This window comes from Protopterus annectens, chromosome 12.part0 (genome assembly GCF_019279795.1).
Source record: "Protopterus annectens isolate FY-2018-M chromosome 12.part0, PAN1.0, whole genome shotgun sequence".
In the NCBI taxonomy this organism is placed as follows: Eukaryota; Metazoa; Chordata; order Ceratodontiformes; family Protopteridae; genus Protopterus; species Protopterus annectens.
The window spans coordinates 1,160,792,565-1,160,812,788 of NC_056746.1; the positions used below are offsets into that span (position 1 = coordinate 1,160,792,565).

The 20,224-nt window shown below is 44.5% G+C and overlaps 1 protein-coding gene across 3 annotated transcripts in view; it reads right to left on the reverse strand.

Moving 5' to 3' along the window:
- Nucleotides 1-20,224, reverse strand: part of CHD6 (chromodomain helicase DNA binding protein 6) — a 2,211,516-nt gene that overhangs the window by 1,366,913 nt on the left and 824,379 nt on the right. For all 3 annotated transcript variants that reach the window (XM_044090190.1, XM_044090189.1, XM_044090188.1), the window contains one exon: nt 1,693-1,888. In XM_044090190.1, coding sequence (XP_043946125.1) covers nt 1,693-1,888 — 196 coding nt within the window. The remainder of the gene's footprint in view (nt 1-1,692; nt 1,889-20,224) is intronic.

A 20,224-nucleotide genomic window follows, 5' to 3' on the forward strand; every position in this document is an offset into this window, starting at 1 on the left:
AGGCACCCTATAATACCTATCCGGTTTAACTGGGGCAGGAGGCAAAGAATCAGGATTCAGGGAAGCCTCTGCAAACACATCTTCCACCACATTCAAAACAGGAGGAATAGCTAAAGGCCTATGCTGGGGTAAAAACAAGAATTCCCTAAGCCTTTTCCTGGAATCAGAGAAATCTTGACCTTCCCATTTAAAATGTTCCCTCATGGAATGCAGAGTCTCTGAAAATGAAAAATCCTCAGGAGGAGAAGCAGAAGGAGTAGAATCATCCACATCAGAATCAGAATAAGGAGGGTACTCCTGCAAGTCTTCAGCCGAAGACTCAAGCCTCCGAGCATAGCTCAAAACTCTCAAACTCAGGTTCCACCCTAGGCCTCTTATCAGGAGGGGGCATAGAACCCCTAATCATAGTAATCAAATCCTCTGCCATTTTAAGCATATGTTTCTTAGGCAAAGATCCTGAAGTACTAGGAGAAACGCCCACAGACGCTAAACTTGGCCTGCCCTCAAAGAAGCCTTGGAAACTGAAGGAGAGGCTCTAACCATCTTAGGAAGAGAGGGAAGAACAGCCACCTGAGAAGACCCCTCATCCTGGCCTACTTCCTGAGAGGATACTTCCTGTAACAGTAAAGTCTCTTCCTGAGACTCCAAAGAGACACCTGGCAAAACCTCTGGCTCCACTGAGCCTTCCAAAGAACCGACGTCCGGGACTGTCGGGTCCTCCACCCTAGGCTTTGCTGCTTTATCTTTGCGCTTTTAGCGAAGCGGGCGGAGCATCCGACGGCATTTTATAATTACAACGCTTCCCAAACACTAACCTGGCACAGTCTAACCTTCTCTTAATAGTGCGTTTGTTAAATCTAGCACAAGAGCGGCATCCAACAACGTCGTGCTCAGGCCCTAAACAAGGTATACACAAAGTATGGTAATCCCTATGAGGTATCTGTTTCCCACAAGAAATACAGTTATTCACTTTTTCTGACATCCGGTTAAATACTGAGGCAAGAAAAACCAAAATATTCCCAACGGGTACTTAGCCAACTTTGATTCGGTCTGAAACTCTGACTTCAGAAACTTTCAGAACGCCAACCTGCACTCGCAAAATTGCTTCTGCATCGGACCATGCGGCAAAAAAGACTGAGGATATGACGTCGGTCATGCGCATTAGTACCCTGACGTACTGACGTCAGTCTAATGCGCCCTGACCGACGTCAGCCATATACTTTGGTATTCGGGCCGACTGGACAGCGGACTACCCAATAGTTAGGACTGCAGCAATGTGGAATGAAGAACATCCACAAATACCACAAATGTTAATATCTCTCAGGTAAAAAAAAAAACTTCCAAGCAATGATTAAAAATCAAGTCTACAGAGCCTAAAAAGTCAATCTTACTCTAATTATCTAGAATTAGGTAGGAATGCAATGTGGAGAAGAGAGGAAGACCTCTTTTTTTTTTTGCCTTCAACTGGTTATGTGTACACGGTCAAATATAGCTGTTCTCAGTCACTGTGCTACATCTCCATCAAGGCAACCCCATAACAGAAAGTAATAAAGATGACTTAAAATGGAAAGCAAAAGAAGTCGGGAACAAATACCCAACTTATCTGTAAAGTAAAACAGAGCTGCACAGTAACTGTCAAGATGTGCTGGAAGAAAATAAACATAAAAAAATGCACAGTTTATGTCATTATACCTGCAAATCATTCTGGGGATTCCAGTCAGAGTCGAAGATGATACATGTATCTGCAGCTGTAAGATTAATGCCCAAGCCTCCTGCTCGTGTACACAACAGAAAGACAAACCTATCAGAGTCCGGCTTACAGAAACGATCGATGGCAGCCTGTCGGAGATTGCCTCTCACCCTTCCATCAATTCGCTCATATGTGTAGCTGAAGAAAAAAAAAGATAAAACTATTTTTAAAGTGTTTACAGATTAATTGAGGTGCAAGATCCTGCTCTGTGGGGTTTATCACATGCAACACTGCATTTTTAAGGAAAAAGGTTCAGAATCCAATTGACAATACAACCAAGTAAATCTACTATAAATCATAACACAGTTCTGCTGGGAATGAGAAGACCGACTCTCTTCATGGTGTGATAAAATACTAGTTCTCTTAGGGAACAGAACATTTACATATTGATAGGCCACTGAATGCTAGCTCACCAACGGGCAATGAGAAACTGGGCTTATGGCTCACACTAGTACCAACAACTATAATGAGAAGTGCCTTTTAAGCTGGCCAGTCCTACATACACAAATTGCTCTTTAAGTGGCGTACTTTCCATTCTCACAGTAGCCTTCTAGCTTCTTATTACATCTCCTGTTTTGCTTAACCAGCTCAACAGTGAGACCCCGTACTTATGTGAGAAATGATTGTGCTAAAGCACACAGACAATGCTGCCTCATCTCTTAATGTTGCTTAGATTATCTGAGGAAGGTCTTACCTGAAACTGGACCCAAAGGAAGAAAAACTCTGGCTGGTAATATTAAAGTTAAAATACCAAAAACAGAAATACTTATTAAATCGGTTACATTCTTGCACAAAGGCTGTATGTCTAAACAGTTCATAGGTCATACTAGCCAGAGTGTGTTTGGCTTTCGCCATCCATTTTAAATGAATTTTGCTATGCCCTTTTTCGAGGTTAGTATACTGTGCCTCTGTCTAACAGTGACACAGAAGTGATACCCGGGGTAAACCTACTATCTCCCATCCACTCATCAAGATTCCTCTTGAAGAGAGTCAATGAGGGAGACTCTGCCTAACCTGGACTGGGATTTTATTCCAGAGTGAAGGCAGCCTCTGGGTTATGAATCTGTCCCTCCAGCATGTCCTATTTATTTCAGTGCTGAGGTTCAAGTCTCTCGAGCGCGTAGCTCGATGGGATTTGGATTTTCTGAGGTGCAGCATGTCCATTAATTCCGGGTTGGGCATGGCTTTATATGTCAGGCACAGATCGCCTCTGAGCAGGGAGTATGCCCACTGAGTAGAGCTGGAGTTTCTTTAACCGGGCAGCATATGGCATCTGTTTGAGCCCTTTGATCCTCTTGGTGAGGTACTTTTGGGGTCTTTCCAGTTGCTGCAGGTGTCTGGTAAGGTACATCCCAAAAGGGGCATTGTACTCAATTACGGGCCTGATGAGGGATGAGTAAAGAGGCACGATGACCTCTCCTGATCTACATGTGAATCCCTTCATGATTAGGTGGGCTACATAAAATGTTTTTATAACCACTTTGGCCACGTGGTTGTCAAATGAGAGATTGCTATCAACTTGGGTCCCCAGGTCCCTAATTACTTCTTCCATACTTAAAGGATTACCACCTATGTGGTAATTTGTGGCTACTTTGTTTTTGCCAAAGGGGATGACTATACACTTTTTGGTGTTTAGCTTGAGGCCATGGCTCTGGCACCAGTTGTCTGTTTCTATGAGGCCCTTTTGTAGGATGCTTGTGTCGGCTGGAGAGTCGATTATGGCGCCCAGTTTGCAATCATCTGCGAACTTGGTCAGCCACAGTCCTTCCGTGTTAGCCTGTACCTCCGAGAAATATATACCGAACAAGAGAGGTCCCAGGACTGAGCCTTGTGGGATGCCACTTGTAACTGGTTTGGAGTCTGACATGGCTCCAGCAATTCTAACCATGTGGGTTCTGTCCTTGAGCCAGTTTGCAACCCATCTAGTGACCTAGGGGTTTATATTTAAGCTGGTGAGCTTATCTATAATGCCCGAGTGGGGTAAAGTATCGAAGGCTTTTGCAAGGTTCAGGTAGGCTGTGTGGACCACCTTCCCCTCGTCAATGGCCTTGGTGACTGTTTCAAAGAAATCAACCAGGTTTAAGAGGCAGGATCTGCCCTTAACAAAGCCGAACTGGGTAGGATCCAGTGTCTGTAGGTCCCCAATATCTTTATTTATGAGGTCCATGATGATCCTTTCCATAGCTTTGCAGACCAAGCTAGTCAGGCTTATGGGGCGATAGTTTCCAGGATCCGTTGAGGCACCACCTTTGTGTAGAGGGACCACTGTTGCTGTACGCCACTCTTTGGGTACATATCCTGTAGTAATGCTGAGATTGAACAGTAGTTTTATGTTTGGGTTTAGCTCTTCTTGGAGTTCATGTAGGACACAGCCCGGGACACTGTCTGGTCCCATTGATGCTGTGTTTTTTTGCTTTGGAGAGGGCGGCTCTTACCTGAGCATCTGAGATGTCAGGGGGGCAGCACTCTGCTGGGATAGATATTTGCCCTTTTGGTGGGGAAGGGGGGAGAAGTTTGCGCTGAACCTGTCAGCTAGGATGTTGGCAATATCTGTGGGTTCGGTGTATTTTTGTCACTTTGGACTAATTCTGAGCATATCTGAGAATTCCCACCCAGGTTCCTAACACAACTAAAGAAAGCCTTGTGATTATCCTTAGTGTCCTGTGCAATTTGTCTCTCGAAGCTGGCCTTAGACGATTTTATGAGTGCCTGTAGTTTTTTGCTAATACTGATCAGAGATGCCTTCCCTTTTTGGGATTTTGCTCTATCATGTAAGTAGCTTCCTCCTTCTATTGTATAGTTTGTTTATGGCTGGGGTCCACCAGACAGGGCGCCTAACTTTGGAGGATTGGGTCTTGGTTTTATTTGGGATTGCATGATCCATGCATTCCTGAAAGTGTTCACAGAATGCGTTTATAAAGGATTCTGCGGTCTGGGCCGTATTTTCCACAGGCCCAGGGGCTTTGAAGGATTCCACCTTGGTTTTGAGGAGTGTGAAATTTGCTTTAGAGAAGTTTTTCACTGTGGTTTTCTGGGCAGGGGCTGGGGTCGGGATGTGAATATCTAGTGAGATTAGTTTATGGTCTGATCTTACCAGTGAGGGATACACTTCTGGTCTAGAGCATAGAGATCCCATGTTGGTGATGATCAGGTCCAGTATGTTTTCCCCTCTTGTGGGAGTGGCAACAAGTTGTTCCATAGCATTTGAGTTTATAAATTCTAGGAACCTTCGGGCTAGGGTGTTGGAGCTATGTTAGGGTAGTTGAAGTCGCCCAATATAATGGTGTTTGGAGAGACCTTCATATTTTCCAGTGTTCTCAGGAAGGCTGAGTGGGGTTTCCTGGGTTTGGGAGGGTGGTCTGTAGCAGGCTACAAACTGGAAGGCAGTTTTACCCACTGTTAGTTGCACATGGATAGTCTCTGATGCTTCGTGCTGTGCCAGCAACCTGGAGGTGTGGGTATCTTTGACAAATATTGATACTCCCCCTCCTTTTGTGGTTCGGTCCAAGTTTTGGGGCCGAAAAACATGGTATGAGGTATAACCTGGTAGTGCTGGGGTGCTCTCGGGAGCCTTGAACCAGGTTTCTGTTACTGCACAGATATCGATGTTCTCCATGCTAAGGAGAGTTTCGAGTGCGTGCATCTTGAGGTTTAGACTTCTGGCATTGAGTAGCATTACTCTTAGTTTCTTATCCCTTGTGATACCTATGGAGGTGGGTTTGTCTTTGAGCCTTGCCTAAAAAAGGCACTATGGGGGTGGCAAGAGCCTTTGCCAATATCCGAAAGCCCAGGGTTGACAGGTGCAAGCCGTCTCTAGCAAAGCATCGTGGCTTGTCGAGCATGTCATCCCAGGCAGACAGGCATTGGATCCCCTTTGAATGACACCAATACTTAAGCCAATTGTTGAAATTGATCATCTTGTCTTCATATTGTGGTATCATTCTTGGTGAGGGTAAGATGCTACTCAAGGTCAGGGTCATACCGGCCTGGGCTACATGCTCAGAGAGCTCCTCTATGTCTCTTTCATGCAGTCCAGGGAGGTACGTCTCAGGTCATTCACACCAGCATGGACAATGACTGAGTCATATTTGTACTTGCCTTGGAGTGACCCGAGTGCTTGTGTTATGTGGCGGATCCTGGCGCCCGACAGGCAGGTCACCGTGACCTTCTCCTTGTTCAGTCTGGTGAGCGGGACGTCAGTGTCTTGACGATATAGTCACCTATTACAAGTGTATCAGGTGTGTTGTTTAGCCTTAAGGGCTGTGACTGTTTGGCACACTGGCTTTGTGAGCTATGTGTTGCACGTGTTTTGTTTTGGGGTAGCGGTTGCTTGGGTGTCTGCTATGGAGGTCTCTGCTGCTTAGGCAGATTTTTATTTAGAGCCTCCGAGTATGTTTTTGTGTGTTTATGTGTTTGGTTTGCTGTCGTGGTATGTGAGACTGGAATTGTAGTGAGTGTGGTTTCCTTCTCCTCCTGACTGGTTATGCCAGTACTGAGTTGAGAGAGCTTAGCCTCCAGTTTGGCTATATGGTTGCATCTCTCACATGTGTTGGAATTTGTTGGGAGGAGGAGAGGGTTGTCTGTGTACATGAGGCAGTTGTAACACTGCCTCAAGATTCCCGGATTCACCATCTGGACCGGAGAGGAGATTGACAACTGACCTTTGGACATGCTAGAATAGTATTGGGAATTTCTTTATAATTGAAAAAAAGGGCCAATGGGGAACAAAGTACTCAAGGGGAGTATATAATTGCTTTAGTGAGCAAGTGCCAGGCTTTAGAGTGGGAATAGGGTGTTTATTATGAGAACTAGATCAGTTCTAAGGGAAAAAGTGAAGAGCAGACTTTGTGGAGCCGAGAATGGTTTAAACCCAATTAAAAGGCGCTGCCCGATGCTGCGCTATACGCAAACATAGCCAGCCTTAGGCATAGGCCAACTAGGCAGCTGCCTAGGGCGCCGCTGTTGCAGTGGCGCGTTTCCAGTACTTATTTGGTGTAGGTAGACCACGATGGGGGCACCTGGGTTGTGTGTGGGGCACCGTGAAGCCCTTTTGCCGAGGGCGCTAGCTGACCTAAGGCCGCTGCTGTGCGTAAAATCGCGCAAAGCCGCACTAAAGCGGGTTTTATGCAGGGGGACTTGAAAGAGCTAGAAATTGGCCCAAAATGGCCAATAGACTACCAGATTCTTGTGCTGGGAACACTCCTCCAGGGATAGATAGGCTGCTCCAAGCTCCCCACTGCCACTGGTGAAGAAAGAAGCCTCCCTTTATCCAAGAAAGGAAATGGGCAACACAGGAACTTTCCAAAAGTCCAGAATACAGCAAAGCCTGTATTTGGACTACTCTAGGTTAGGAAAGATGGGAAACGAGGATAATTTTTTTTTTTTTTTTTTGCAACAAACAGCAGGAAAGTGCAATAAATATGTAACACAAGCTAGTGCACTTGAGTGTGTAGCCTCAACAGGTATATGCAACAAACAGGGCATATTTTAAAAGTGCAGGTGCAAAAACAACTTTAAACAGTTTAAAACAGTTCAAGAAGCAGAAATACTTGCAGTTTAGCTAGATCGGACAGTCGCCCAGGTAGTAGCAGGAAAAAAACACTTTTATCAGGTTAGCAGTCGCTCTTTTAGCCTCTCTGCTGCTAGCACCACTCTGCAGGACCACGAGGAGCTTGGCTGAGTAGTAACAAGCGCACAAACCACGCCAAAGCGGGTTTTATACAGGGGGACTTGAAAGAGCTAGAAATTGGCCCAAAACGGCCAATAGACTACCAGATTCTTGTGCTGGGAACACTCCTCCAGGGATAGATAGGCTGCTCTAAGCTCCCCACTGCCACTGGTGAACAAAGAAGCCTCCCTTTATCCAAGAAAGGAAATGGGCAACACAGGAACTTTCCAAAAGTCCAGAATACAGCAAAGCCTGTATTTGGACTACTCTAGGTCAGGAAAGATGGGAAACAAGGATAATTTTTATTTTTTTTTATTTTTTGCAACAAACAGCAGAAAAATGCAATAAATATGTAACACAGGCTAGCGCACTTGAGTGTGTAGCCTCAACAGGTACATGCAACAAACAGGACAAACTTTAAATTACAAGCGCAAACGTGCGCTAAACTGGCTTTAAAGCAGGGGGTTAGAAAGAGATAGGAAATGGCCCAAAACGGCCAATAAGCTACAGGTCACTGGGCTGGAACCACTCCTCAAGGGACAGATAGGCTGCTCAGAGCTCCCCACTCTCACTGGTGAACAAAGAAGCCTCCTCCTATCCAAATAAGGATATGGGCAACACAGGAACTATGACACAGCCCAGAGATCAGCAATACCTGAAGACTGGACTATTCTAGTTCAGTAAAGGTGGGAAATAAGGATATTTTTTTTTTTACAAAGTAGCAGAAATTAGGTACAGAAACACAGCAAATGCTTTAATTCGGCTAGCGCACTTGAGTGTGTAGCCTACCAGTTAAACTAAGCAAAAACAAACTTTAAAAGTGCAAAACAACTCAGAAATACAGGCAGGAATGCAATAAAACAACTTTGCAGAGCTTATTTAGTTAAAGAAACAAATAAGTCTATATATACAGAAAAGCAGCTAAAACACACAAACACTTCAGATGCAGTGCAACCTAGAGCACTTGAGTTGCAACCTAGAGCACAAAAATAAGTTACAAGAAAGAACTTGGGTCACTGGAATGCTAAAAAATGAATGGTTCTGCTTCACTGTGAAAGGCTTCCTGTCTCAGATGAAGAGGAGGAAGAGTGAAGGCAAGCAGAAAAAATACTGGGACTATACTGCATCTGGTGAAAATGAAAGATACAAAAGTGGTCAAGTTCTCTGGGTGGTAGAGCAGCATCTTTCTTGACATTACTTGGCAGTGTGCACATGCTACATTTTTAGGCATACTTTCCAAACTACCATAAATGAAAAGGCTTCTCCTCAGCAATCCAGAAAGTACATATACATGTGCTATCATTTTACTCCAGATTTGGTCTACACCAGCACTGATCACAGTTCTCACAGATTAACAGAAATAAGACAAAACTGATTTACTTATTTATTTACTTTTTGTGACAGGGTTAGACCCACAAGGTATGCTCTATATTCAGGGAAACCCTAGTTAGTCCTATTAGGCATGATCAGTTTTTAGGAAAGACCTGAGGTGGTATTTACACTGACTAGGAATTATTTGGCCAAAATACCAGGATATTTTACCTATTCTTTTTCAGTAACTGCCATGGATTTTTTTTTATATCCATGGGAATTACACCAACTCACGTAGACAGGACCTCAGTATAATGTCTAATCTGAGAAACAGTCGCTCAGGAGTGCAGCCATCCTTATGTTATACAACACTGGCTACATTTTCAGAAAAGGAAGATAAAATCACAACAAAGGTTGGGGGTCTGGGTCTAGTACTAGATTGCCAATACAGATGTGAGAGGCTATACTGTACTGGCAGAGCCCCATGTTAGACAGGGTTCTTTAATCCCGGGCACAAAGGTACACATACAATAAATTAAAGAACAAAACACAATTATTCTACTAAAATTAAAAGTTTCAGACTTGTGAAGATTTGGAGTGATGCTAAAAGAAACACTACTGTAACTGAAAAAATATGCATTTTTCATCATATGTTGACATTCTGTGGAAAAAAAATACTAATTCAGTAAAATTATTCTTTTTTTATTATGTTTTAATTTCTTATGCTCCAAAACAGCTGCCAAGGTGGTTGCTATACTAACGTTACTTTCAGTTTTTTAATCTATGTATTATTTTACCCTCATGCCTGCCAACCATTAAGCATCCCCTCAGTTGGACTTCAGCCTGTCAGTTCTCCTACGCACAGGACCAACTGTTATCTGAAGGTGTCATCATCCAGAGTAGCCACAGAGATTGCCCCTCAGTGGCAATGAGGATGTGTACAATGTAGGCTCTATTCCCCCCTCCCCTGGACTGCCACACTGAAAGAATCATTTACATTCAAGTGCGCAATCCTGTGCATCTACAATGAAGGTTTCTGTATTCAAGACTTGGTAGCCAAAAACCTGCCCCTCCTTAGAAGAGTTATGATACTGGATTGGTTTTGGTTCCCCTGCTCCACACACCAGAGCCAAAAGGCACTCAAACCAGTAACTGAACCCAGGTCACCTGGACAGCTTATAGTTTTATTCCTTAAAACACAGTTTGCTACTAACATGAGTTTGTTCTTTAACCTCATTCATCCTGTTAAAAAAAATTGTATACCAGCACTATGAATAACTTTGGAGTTCAACTTCTGTTGCTTTTTTAAACTGACTAGTTCATGTGAAGCATGGGACACTTTTTTAATAGATTAAACAGCCACTTATCTTCACAGTATTTTATTTACACAGAAAAAGTATCACTTAAAAAAAAAAGAGACAAAAGTACTTAATTTTCTCATTTATTCACTTGAATTTGTTTACCACACAACAGCACTAATGCATGTGGACCAGTTTCAGGATCAAACCCAGGCAGTGCAAAAACAGATCAACATAGAATAGTGACATGAATGATAACAAGTCACCAAAAAGTTAAAAAAGAAGCATTTTTTTTGTTTTTTTTACAAAAAATTAAAACAAACATTTTAATCGAAATATGTAGAAAATAGAGGAATGTCTAATTCCAAATGTGAGCAGTGTGTGTACATCGTACAAATCTACTTGAATATTAGCTATGCATGGCAGAAGTGACAGAGAGAAAAAGGAGCGAGACTTAGAGGATTGCAAAGAATAAAAACAGAGGGGAAGATGGGGTTAAAGTTAGTAAATGCAGAAAAGAGAAGCTTGCTTATTAATTGGCTTAATGAGTAACATGTTTACCTCACAGACGCAAGGTACAGAGTTTAATTCTCACCTTGGGAAAAGTACACTTGTGTACACTTACCATAAATGTAGATGTACGAGTGTATTCACTGTTGCAGTCATCACATTTGGGTTATCTGCCTGCAGGTAGCCCTCAGCCGGCCCTTTATACCAGTCTTCAGATTTATGTGTCGGATGCTGTCGCTTCTTCCATGACATCAAGTCGTCAGGGGTATAAAACATGCAGCCGACACCATCATATCAGTTTTTCTTGCTCCAGATATCAGGTGCCTCCACAAAAGGAAGCAATGATATGGTATGGAACACCCCCAGCAAAAAGCAAACACACATGATATAATACATGCCAAACAAGGAGGAAAGGAAAAGTCAAGAGAAGTCAGGGGGCTGGAGGGAAGGTAACCAGGACTGCAACAGTGAATACACTTGAACATCTACATTTATGGTAAGTGTACTATGTTCTTCGTGTTTCACTGTTGCAGTCATCACATTTGGGTTGATTTCCAAAGCTAAGGAAGGGTGGAGGAAGTAAAAGAGCATTAGGGCTAGCAATAAGGCCCTGCAAAACTGCTGTGGCAAATCCAGCTCTGGATTTAGAAAAGATAGGCAGGGGGTAATGCTTGGTGAAAGTATGTACAGAGCTCCAGGTTGCAACTTCCAGGATGTTCCTGGTAGGGACTCCTCTGAGAAATGCAGCAGAGATATATGCAGCCCTGGTGGAATGTGTTCTTTTCCCCTGTGGGGCAAGTTTTCCATGGTTTTTATAGCAGAAATGGATGCAATGTGCTATCCATTTGGAAATGGTTTGCTTTGAAATGGCCTTCCCCCTCTGTCCCTGCAGCAAAGCTAACTAGCAGCTGGTCAACTTTTCTGAGATACTTAGTCCTGTCCAAATAGAGTCTAAGCTGTCTGTATATCCAGAGAATGCAGTATCCTTTCCCCTTTATTCTGAGGATTAGAGAAAAAGGTAGGCAAATGAATGGACTGGTTTAGAGCCACACTAGACATCACCTTCGGCATAAATGATGGATTAGTCCTGAGGGAAACCCTGTCCGCATGGAAGATAATGAAGGGCTCCAGTGCCTTGAGGGCCTGCAGTTCAGACACTCTTCTTGCTGAAGTGATGGCTAGAAATAAAGCCATTTTCCAAGAAAGGAATTTCAACTCTGCTGTAGCAGCTGGTTCAAAGGGGGGGGGGGGTGAGTTTTTCCAATACAAAGTTAAGGTCCCAGGCTGGAGTGATAGTCCTTCTGGGGGGGGGGGGGTCTTACAATTTTGGCCCCTCTAAGGAATTGTTTTAGCAGGGGATGAGAGAAGAGGGGTGGGTCAGTATTATAATGTGCTGATATGGTAGAGGCATGAATCTTAACTGAAGAGAAATATAGGCCCTTGTGGAGCATTTCTGTTAAATAATCTAGAATATGAGGTAAGCTGGGCACCGTTGTGCCAATCCCCTGAGCCAGACTCCAGGAACAGTATCTTTTCTACTTTTCTGAATAGGATTTTCTAGTACTAGACCTCCTTGCCTCAAGAATGACATCCAGCATCTGCTTACTGAGAGTTGCTGGAGGTGAGGTCAGGGAATCAGCCAGGCTGCAAGGTTCAGGGTTTGAAGCGGAGGGTGCAGAATCTGGCCCGCCTGCTGGGGCAGCAGGGAAGTGGTCTGAGGCAGGTGCCAAAGTTGTAGCCCTGTCAGACTGCACAAAAGGGGGTACCAGTGCTGGCATGGCCAGTCTGGTGCAATCAGTATTGTCCTTGGCTTGTCCTGTTTGATCTTTAGTAGAACCTTTGAGAGGAGAGGTGTAAACTGAGAGGCTTTCCCAGGTAAAGGACAGGGCATCCACTTCCAAGCTTGACTGTGGGGAGTTCTGGTGCAGAATTTGTTCAATTGGTAGTTCTGAGGGGAGGCAAACAGGTCTACCTCTGGTGTCCCCCATTTGTTCCTCAAGAGTTTGAATATTTTGGGTTCCAGTTTCCTTTCGTGTGGGTCCATGAGATTTCTGCTTGTCGTCTGCCAGTGAATTTAGTTTGCCTGGTAGGAACTGAGCTTGTAGGTTCACTTGGCTTGTTTATATACCACATAACTGTGGTGTTCTCTGTCTTTACAAATAGTTGTCCTGGAAGGAAATAAGGTCTCTAAAGTCTGTCAGAGCATTCTGTACAGCTAACATTTCTTTTTGATTGATATGCAGGTACAACTGTTTGGGGTTCCATTTGCCCTGAATGCACTGCCCTGCCATGTGAGCCCCCCATGCATAGTCTGATGTTTCTGTTATTAGGGTTTGGGTGGCAAGGGGTAGAGTGAAAGGGAGTCACTTGTTGTGAAAGCAGGCCTCTGCCCACCAAGGAACTCTGCCCTTAGACAAGGGATAAGAGGAGGCATTGTTTCCAGGTCCTGAGAATGTTGACACCATAGACTTTTTAGATACCACTGAAGTTTCCTCATATGCAGTTTTGCATATGTAATTAAAAGAATGCAAGAGGTCATGAACCCCAGGGCTTGCAGGATTTTGCTTGCAGATAGCTGGGTTGTTGCGGTCAATAGTTTGAAGTAGGTTATCAAATGAACTTGTTTCTCTGGAGGGAAGAATGCCATCTGGGAAGTTGTGTTCAAGCTTGCTCCCAGGAATACAATCTGTTGGCAGGGTAACAGGTGTGATTTCTTCTCGTTGATGGTGTACCCCAGTAAAGTTAGAAGTCTCTTTACAAATGCCAGGTGCTGTAATAGCAAGTCCTGACTCTCTGGCTGAATCAGGCAATCATCCAAATATGGGTAAATCTGAATATGCCTCTGCCTGCAAAATGCAAAGGCAGGAGCTAGGCACTTTGTAAATACCCTGGGCGCAGTAGATAAGCTAAAGGGCAGTTCAAAGAACTGATAGTGCATGGAGCCTGCCCTGAAGCATAGGAATTTTCTGCAGGATTCCCTTATTGGGATGTGCAGGTAAGCTTATTTTAAGTCTAGAGTTTCCAGCCAGGCATCCTCGGCTAGCATAGGAAGAAGCTGCTGAAGAGTTAGCATTTAGAATTTTGGAACCACCAGAAAGGTGTTGAGAATAGAATGGTCCAGGATAGGATGCCAGGTGTTTTCTTTTTCTGGGAACCAAGAACAGTCTTGAATAAAAATCTTGTCCCCTTTGTTCTGCTGGAACAAGATAAATAGCCCTGATACTGAGGCACTTGTTTTTGGGCCTCCGCCCACTGGTTTGGGGGAAGGTCTGGCCATCCACTTGGGGTTGGGAGTGAGTGGAAAGTACAGTTGTGTACACTTACCATAAATGTAGATGTTCGAGTGTATTCACTTTTGCAGTCATTACATTTGGTTAATCCTGCTGGCAGGTTGCCCTCAGTCGGCCTGAATTCCAAAGTCTTGGGTCCTGCATCGGCTGCTGTTGCCCCTTCCCTGATGTCAGGTCGTCAGGGGTATAAAAGTAGTAGCCAATGCCATTTTCTTCAGTTTTTCTTGCCCCAGATGTCAGGTGCCCCTAAAAGGGTAGCCAAAATTCATATATATATATATATATATATATATATATATATATATATATATATATATATATATAAACAATACGTGCACCAATATAAATTTTACCTTCATCTACAAGCAAATACACCACATAGGTTGTATAAATCAGAGAAGGAAAGATAAGTTCCAGCAGAAAAAAGGGGGATGGGTGGGAGGGTAACCTGGACTGCAACAGTGTGTTTCACTGTTGCAGTCATTACATTTGGGTAGAGTCCCAAAGCTATGGTTGGAAGGCTGGAGCTAAACAGCATTAGGAGTGACTATGAGGCCCTGCAGAACTGCAGTGGCAAAGCCTGCCCTGGATTTAGAGTAGAGTGGCAGACGATAGTGCTTTGTAAAGGTGTGCACTGAACTCCAAGTAGCAGCCTCTAAAATGTCTGGTTGGTACTCCTCTGAGAAAGGCTGCTGAAGCAGCTGCAGCTCTGATTGAATGAGGCCTAATGCCCTTAGGCACCGGCTTGCCATGTTGAAAATAACAGAAACAGATGCAGTGGCCTATCCACTTGGAAATAGTCTGCTTTGAGATAGCCTTTCCTTGTGATCCTGCAGCATATGCCACTAGTATTTGCTCTGTTTTCCTGACAAAGTACAGTTTTGTACCTACCATAAATGTAGATGTCCGAACTGGATAGCATCTGCAGTCATAACAAGTGGGTTGTCCTGTCGTCAGGCAGCCCTTCAGTCGGCCGGATTCCAAAGTCCGGGTCCGGCTTCGGCTGATGTCGCACTCCACCCGACGTCATCACTGTTGGTCTTTGGGTATAAAGGCATCAGCCGACGCCATTTTCCTCAGTGTTTCTTGCCCCAGATGCCAGTAGCCCTCTTGCAGGCTAAAATTTGGATAGATGCCAATGTTTCCAAATAGATAGAGGTAAACACAACAATAAGCATGTATGTACATATACACAAACAAATACACCATAAAAGACTCCCCCCCAACAGCTAGCTATTAGAAGGGTAAACACCCTAGGAGTACCACAGAGGGGATGGAGGGAGCGTAATCCTGACTGCAGATGCTATCCAGTTCGGACATCTACATTTATGGTAGGTACAAAACTGTACTATGTCCTTCATGGATGCATCTGCAGTCATAACAAGTGGGTAGAATACCATAGCCAACTAGGGGAGGAGGATAAAAAATAGATTATGGTGTGTTTAGGATCCCTTGCAGTACAGCAGTGGCAAACCCTGCTCGGGATCTGGAATATAGAGGCAAATTATAATGCTTGGCAAATGTATGCACAGAGGTCCAAGTAGCCGCCTCAATAATGTCTTTGGTTGCCACTCCTCGTAAGAAGGCTGTGGTAGTGGCTGTTGCCCTTGTAGAATGAGGTCTTATGTTCTGTGGAATTGGTTTCCCATGGAAGGAGTAACAGAATCGTATGCAATTTCCTATCCATTTGGAGATTGTCTGTTTGGAAATAGCTTTTCCTTCCCTTCCTGTTGCATAGGCTACAAAAGTTGGTCAGTCTTTCTGCTATTTTTGTTCTGTCCAAGTAGTAGCGTAGCTGTCTATGTACATCCAAGGTATGCAGTATTCTTTCCCCTCTGTTTTGTGGGTTGGGAAAGAAGGTAGGTAGGTGGATTACCTGGTTTAAAGACAGTCTGGATACCACCTTAGGCATAAATGTAGGATTAGTCCTCATGGACACTCTATCTTGGTGGAAGATTAGGAAGGGTTGCACTGCCATTAAGGCCTGTAGTTCTGAAACCCTCCTTGCTGAAGTAATTGCCAGTAGGAAAGCAGTTTTCCATGACGGGTGTTGTAGGTCTGCTGTTGCTGCTGGTTCAAAGGGTGCTAGTGTCAACTTTTCTAGCACAAAGTTTAAATCCCAAGCTGGTAATGGTGGTTTCCTTGGAGGTTTTACATTCTTGATTCCTCTGAGGAATTGCCTGAGCAAAGGGTGCGAAAAACAGGTGTATCCAAGCTGTATTCTGCTGAAATAGCTGATGCATGTATCTTGATGGAGGAGTAGGACAGGCCTGAATGAAGAAGTTCGCCAGATACTCCAGAATGTTAGGCATATCTATGTTTGACACATCTTTTCCTCTTTCCGTACTCCAGATGACAAACCTTTTCCATTTTCCAGCATAGTTCCTTCTTGTTGAAGGTCTGCGTACTTCAAGAATAATGTCTTTAACTCTTTGGGAGAGTTCTGGAATAGCTGCTGTTATGTGATGTTCCATGCAGTCAGTTGCAAGGTTTTAGGTTTGGATGTATGATGCTGTAGTTGTTCTGCGTTAACATCAAGGGCATCAGGGAATTGTCCACATATTGTTCGAGACATGCTCCTCAGTAGTGGGTACCAGTGTTGTCTTGGCCAGTTTGGAGCTATCAGGATTATCCTTGGACGTTCTTCCTTGATTTTCAGTAGTACCTTGTGTATCAAAGGAAGAGGGAATGCATATGCTGTTAGGCCTTTCCAGTTGAAAGAGAGAATCCACTTTCAATGCTAATGGGTGGAATGTCCTTGTGCAGAATTTTTTGAGCTGGTGATTGAGAGGTGATGCGAATAGGTCTATCTGTGGCATTCCCCATTTCTTTGAGATGGTCTTGAAGATGTCCGGGTGAAGCTTCCATTCGTGGGCATCCGAAGTGGTTCTGCTTAATATGTCTGCTAGGGTATTGTCTTTCCCTGGTACAAATATTGCCTGTAACTGGATGTTGTAGCTGAGTGCCAGGGTCCACAGCTCCAAGGTCATTCTGCACAGAGGGTATGAATGAGTGCCTCCCTGTTTGTTGATGTACCACATGACTGTGGTGTTGTCTGTCCTTATCATCAACTGGCCCTCTTTGAGAAATGGTTTGAACTTTTGGATTGCCAGTTTTACTGCCAGCATTTCTTTTAGGTTGATGTGCAGTTGAAGTTGATCCTGTGTCCACAATCCTTGCACGCATTTGTCCAGCATGTGGGCCCCCATCCTAGGTCTGGGCGTCTGTTGTGATGGTCTGGCTTGCTTGACATCTGCGAAAGGGTAGGCCTGGGTTTGACTGGCATGCCTGAGCCCACCATAGGAACTCCTGTTTTAAGCATGGAATTAGTGGGATTTCTGTTTCTAGACTGTGTCTGTGTTGGGACCATAAATTCTTTAGGTACCACTGTAGTTTTCTCATATGTAGTCTGGCAAATGGAACCAAGATTATGCATGATGCCATGTAGCCCAAGGCCTGCAGTACTTTTCTTGCTGTTAACTTGTTCAGTTTTGTTAGTGCCAAGAAGTATAGAGGGAGTTCTTTTGTTTTTCTGTAGTCAGGAATGCCATTTGTTTTACTGTGTCCAATTCCAGCCCAAGAATGTCCTTGTTTGGGATGGTATCAGCCTTGACTTTTGTAAATTGACTGTGTATCCCAGTGCTTGTAGCAAGTAAATGACCCTTTGTAAATCTGTTGTCAGCTTGCTTTTGTTGTCCCCTTGTAGCAGGCAGTCGTCCAGGTATGGGTAAATTTGAATTCCATGAAGTCTGCAATGGGCGATTACTGATGCCAGGCATTTCGTGAATACTCTGGGCGCAGTAGATAAGCCAAAAGGCAATGCTGAGAATTGATAGTGCTCTGATCCTGCAAGAAATCTGAGGTATCTTCTGCAGATTGGTCGAATGGGGGCGTGCAGGTATGCCTCCTTGAGATCTAGAGTTACCAGCCAAGACTCCTTGCCCAGCATGGGAAGAAGTTGCTGTAGGGTCAGCATTTTGAATTTTGGGACAATGATGTATGTATTTAAGGTGGACAGGTCGAGAATTGGTCTCCAACTTTTTCCTTTCTTGGAACTAGGAATAGTCTGGAGTAGAACCCTTTCCTTGCTCTGCTGTTGGCACTCTTTCCACAGCTCTCATGTTTGCTAACTCCATTATCTGGCGTGAGCCTCTGTTTTTGATTTGGAGGTAGATTTGGCATTCCTCTTTTGACTGGAAAAGTGTGGAAGTGAAACCGTAACCTTGATCTATGGTTTGTAAAATCCACTTGTCCTTTGTTATGTAGTGCCAGTTCTTTGAAAATAAGGTTAACTTTCCGCCTAGAGGAGCTGCTATTTGTTCCCTGGTAGGCGGATTTAGGGTTAAGTCACTGTGGTTGTGTTGATGTAGTGGCAGTGGCTGTGTCTGTGCCTCTGTTGTTACCTTGCCACTGTCTTCCTCTGTAGGCACCTCCTCTGGATTGGTTTCTGCCTCTGGAACGTCTATTCCTGCCCCTTTGAAATTTTGTGGAGTCAGGAAAGGACCAATATTGGCAGGCCAGTTCCTGCTAAACCTTGGGGTTGAACCTGCAAGAAATCTTTAACAGTTTGAACAGATTTTGCCTTTTCTTCCATTTTCTTCATAACCTGCTGGGCAGATGTACCAAACAAACTTGTCTTGTCCATAGGAGCATCTAGCAACTTAGCTTTAACATGATCCGGTAAAGCTTGTTCCTTTAGCCATGCATGCCTTCTTATCACTGTGCCTATCATGGCTGATCTAAATGAAGCCTCCAGTGCATCATAGCCACATTTTAAGGAATGGTTGCTAACCTGTTGTATGTTATTTACCATCTCTAATACATATTTCTTATCAAGAGATTCATCAGTGGTTAGTTTTTAGTTAACTGATCCAGCATAAACTCTTGGTATTGTATCATGTGAAACTGACAGTTTAAAGCTCTAGCTGAGAGAGTAGCTGAAGTGTAGACCTTTTACCCCATCTGTCTAATGACCTTGCTTCCCTTTCAGAAGGAATAGGGTTTTAGCTGTGGTCGCTACTGCCTTGGGGCCCTGGGATATAGTTTCTGGGTCTGCAAGTGGAGCCTTGTAAAGGTGGTGATGAGTATCTGGCACCCTGTAAAATCTGTCTGGTTTGGCAGGGGCTGGGGTAAAGAATCTGGAGCGGAGCAAACATCATTGAAAGCATCATCCACCACAGAGAGAACAGGGGTATAGCTAAGGGCCTGTGCTGTGGGAGGTGCAGAAAAGTCCTAAGTCTTTTTCTGGAGTCTGAAAAATCCTGTTGCTGCCATTGGAACTGTTCTCGCATGGCATGCAAGGTTTCCCCAAAGGAGAATTCTTCTGGTGGGGAAGCAGCTGGGATGGATTCTTCAGCATCAGAATCTTCAAAATTGGAGAAGGGAGCCTCTGGCTGGTCAGTTATGTCTGATTCATCAGCAGAATCATCAGAGGACACTGGCTCGGGGGGCTCTGCCCTAGGTCTCTTCTCTGGGGCCTGAGAGGCCCTGTCTGGGTGAGATTGAGATCCTCTAATTAAAGAAATTAAATCTTCTGCCAAAGTAAGCATTTGAGAACTAGAAGAGGGCCTGGATGTGGGTGGTTTAACAGGCACTGTTTTAGTAGTCTTGGCTGCTTTAGCCCTGGCGAAGGCCTTAATGGACATGGCTGCTGGAGGCCTAGCAGCACCACGTGCTGGGGTAGAAACATCCAAGGGGATGGTGTCTGATAAGTCAACCACCGTAGTGGGTAAAATTTGTGAAGTCATTTCAAGAGTTGTAGCAGGGGCCTCGGTTGTAGGAATAGGTTCAGCTGTACTTTGTTCAGTTTTCTCGGTTTCGGCCGAAACCGAGACACTCGGTTTGCTTGACCATGGTTTCGGCGAAACCACGGACCGCGAGTGTCGGTCTTTATCTTTGCTTTTGCTAGATTGGGTAGTCGGAGGATCCGGCGGCATAATGTCGCAAAATCAGAACCGAAAAACTGTTCTGCAAACTCCGACCGACGCCTAAGCGTTGTCGGTTGAAAGAAGCACAGGCGAACAGGCTGCTACGTGGGCTGGGCCTAAACAAGGCAGACAGTAAGAGTGGAAATCTTTATGAGGTATTTGTTTCCCACAGTTTAAACAATTGTTAACTTTTTCTGACATCGGCTGAGGCAAGAAAGAGTCCCCAACCCGGTACTTAGCTTTAGCAGTCTTCGAAGTAGTATTCGGTAGAAGTAATCTCTGGATCCGACCGACCAGCACTTGCGAACAGCTTCTGCTTCGGGCGCCACGCGGCAAGAAAGACTGAGGAAAATGGCGTCGGCTGATGCCTTTATACCCGAAGACCAACAGTGATGACGTCGGGTGGAGTGCGACATCAGCCGAAGCCGGACCCGGACTTTGGAATCCGGCCGACTGAAGGGCTGCCTGAC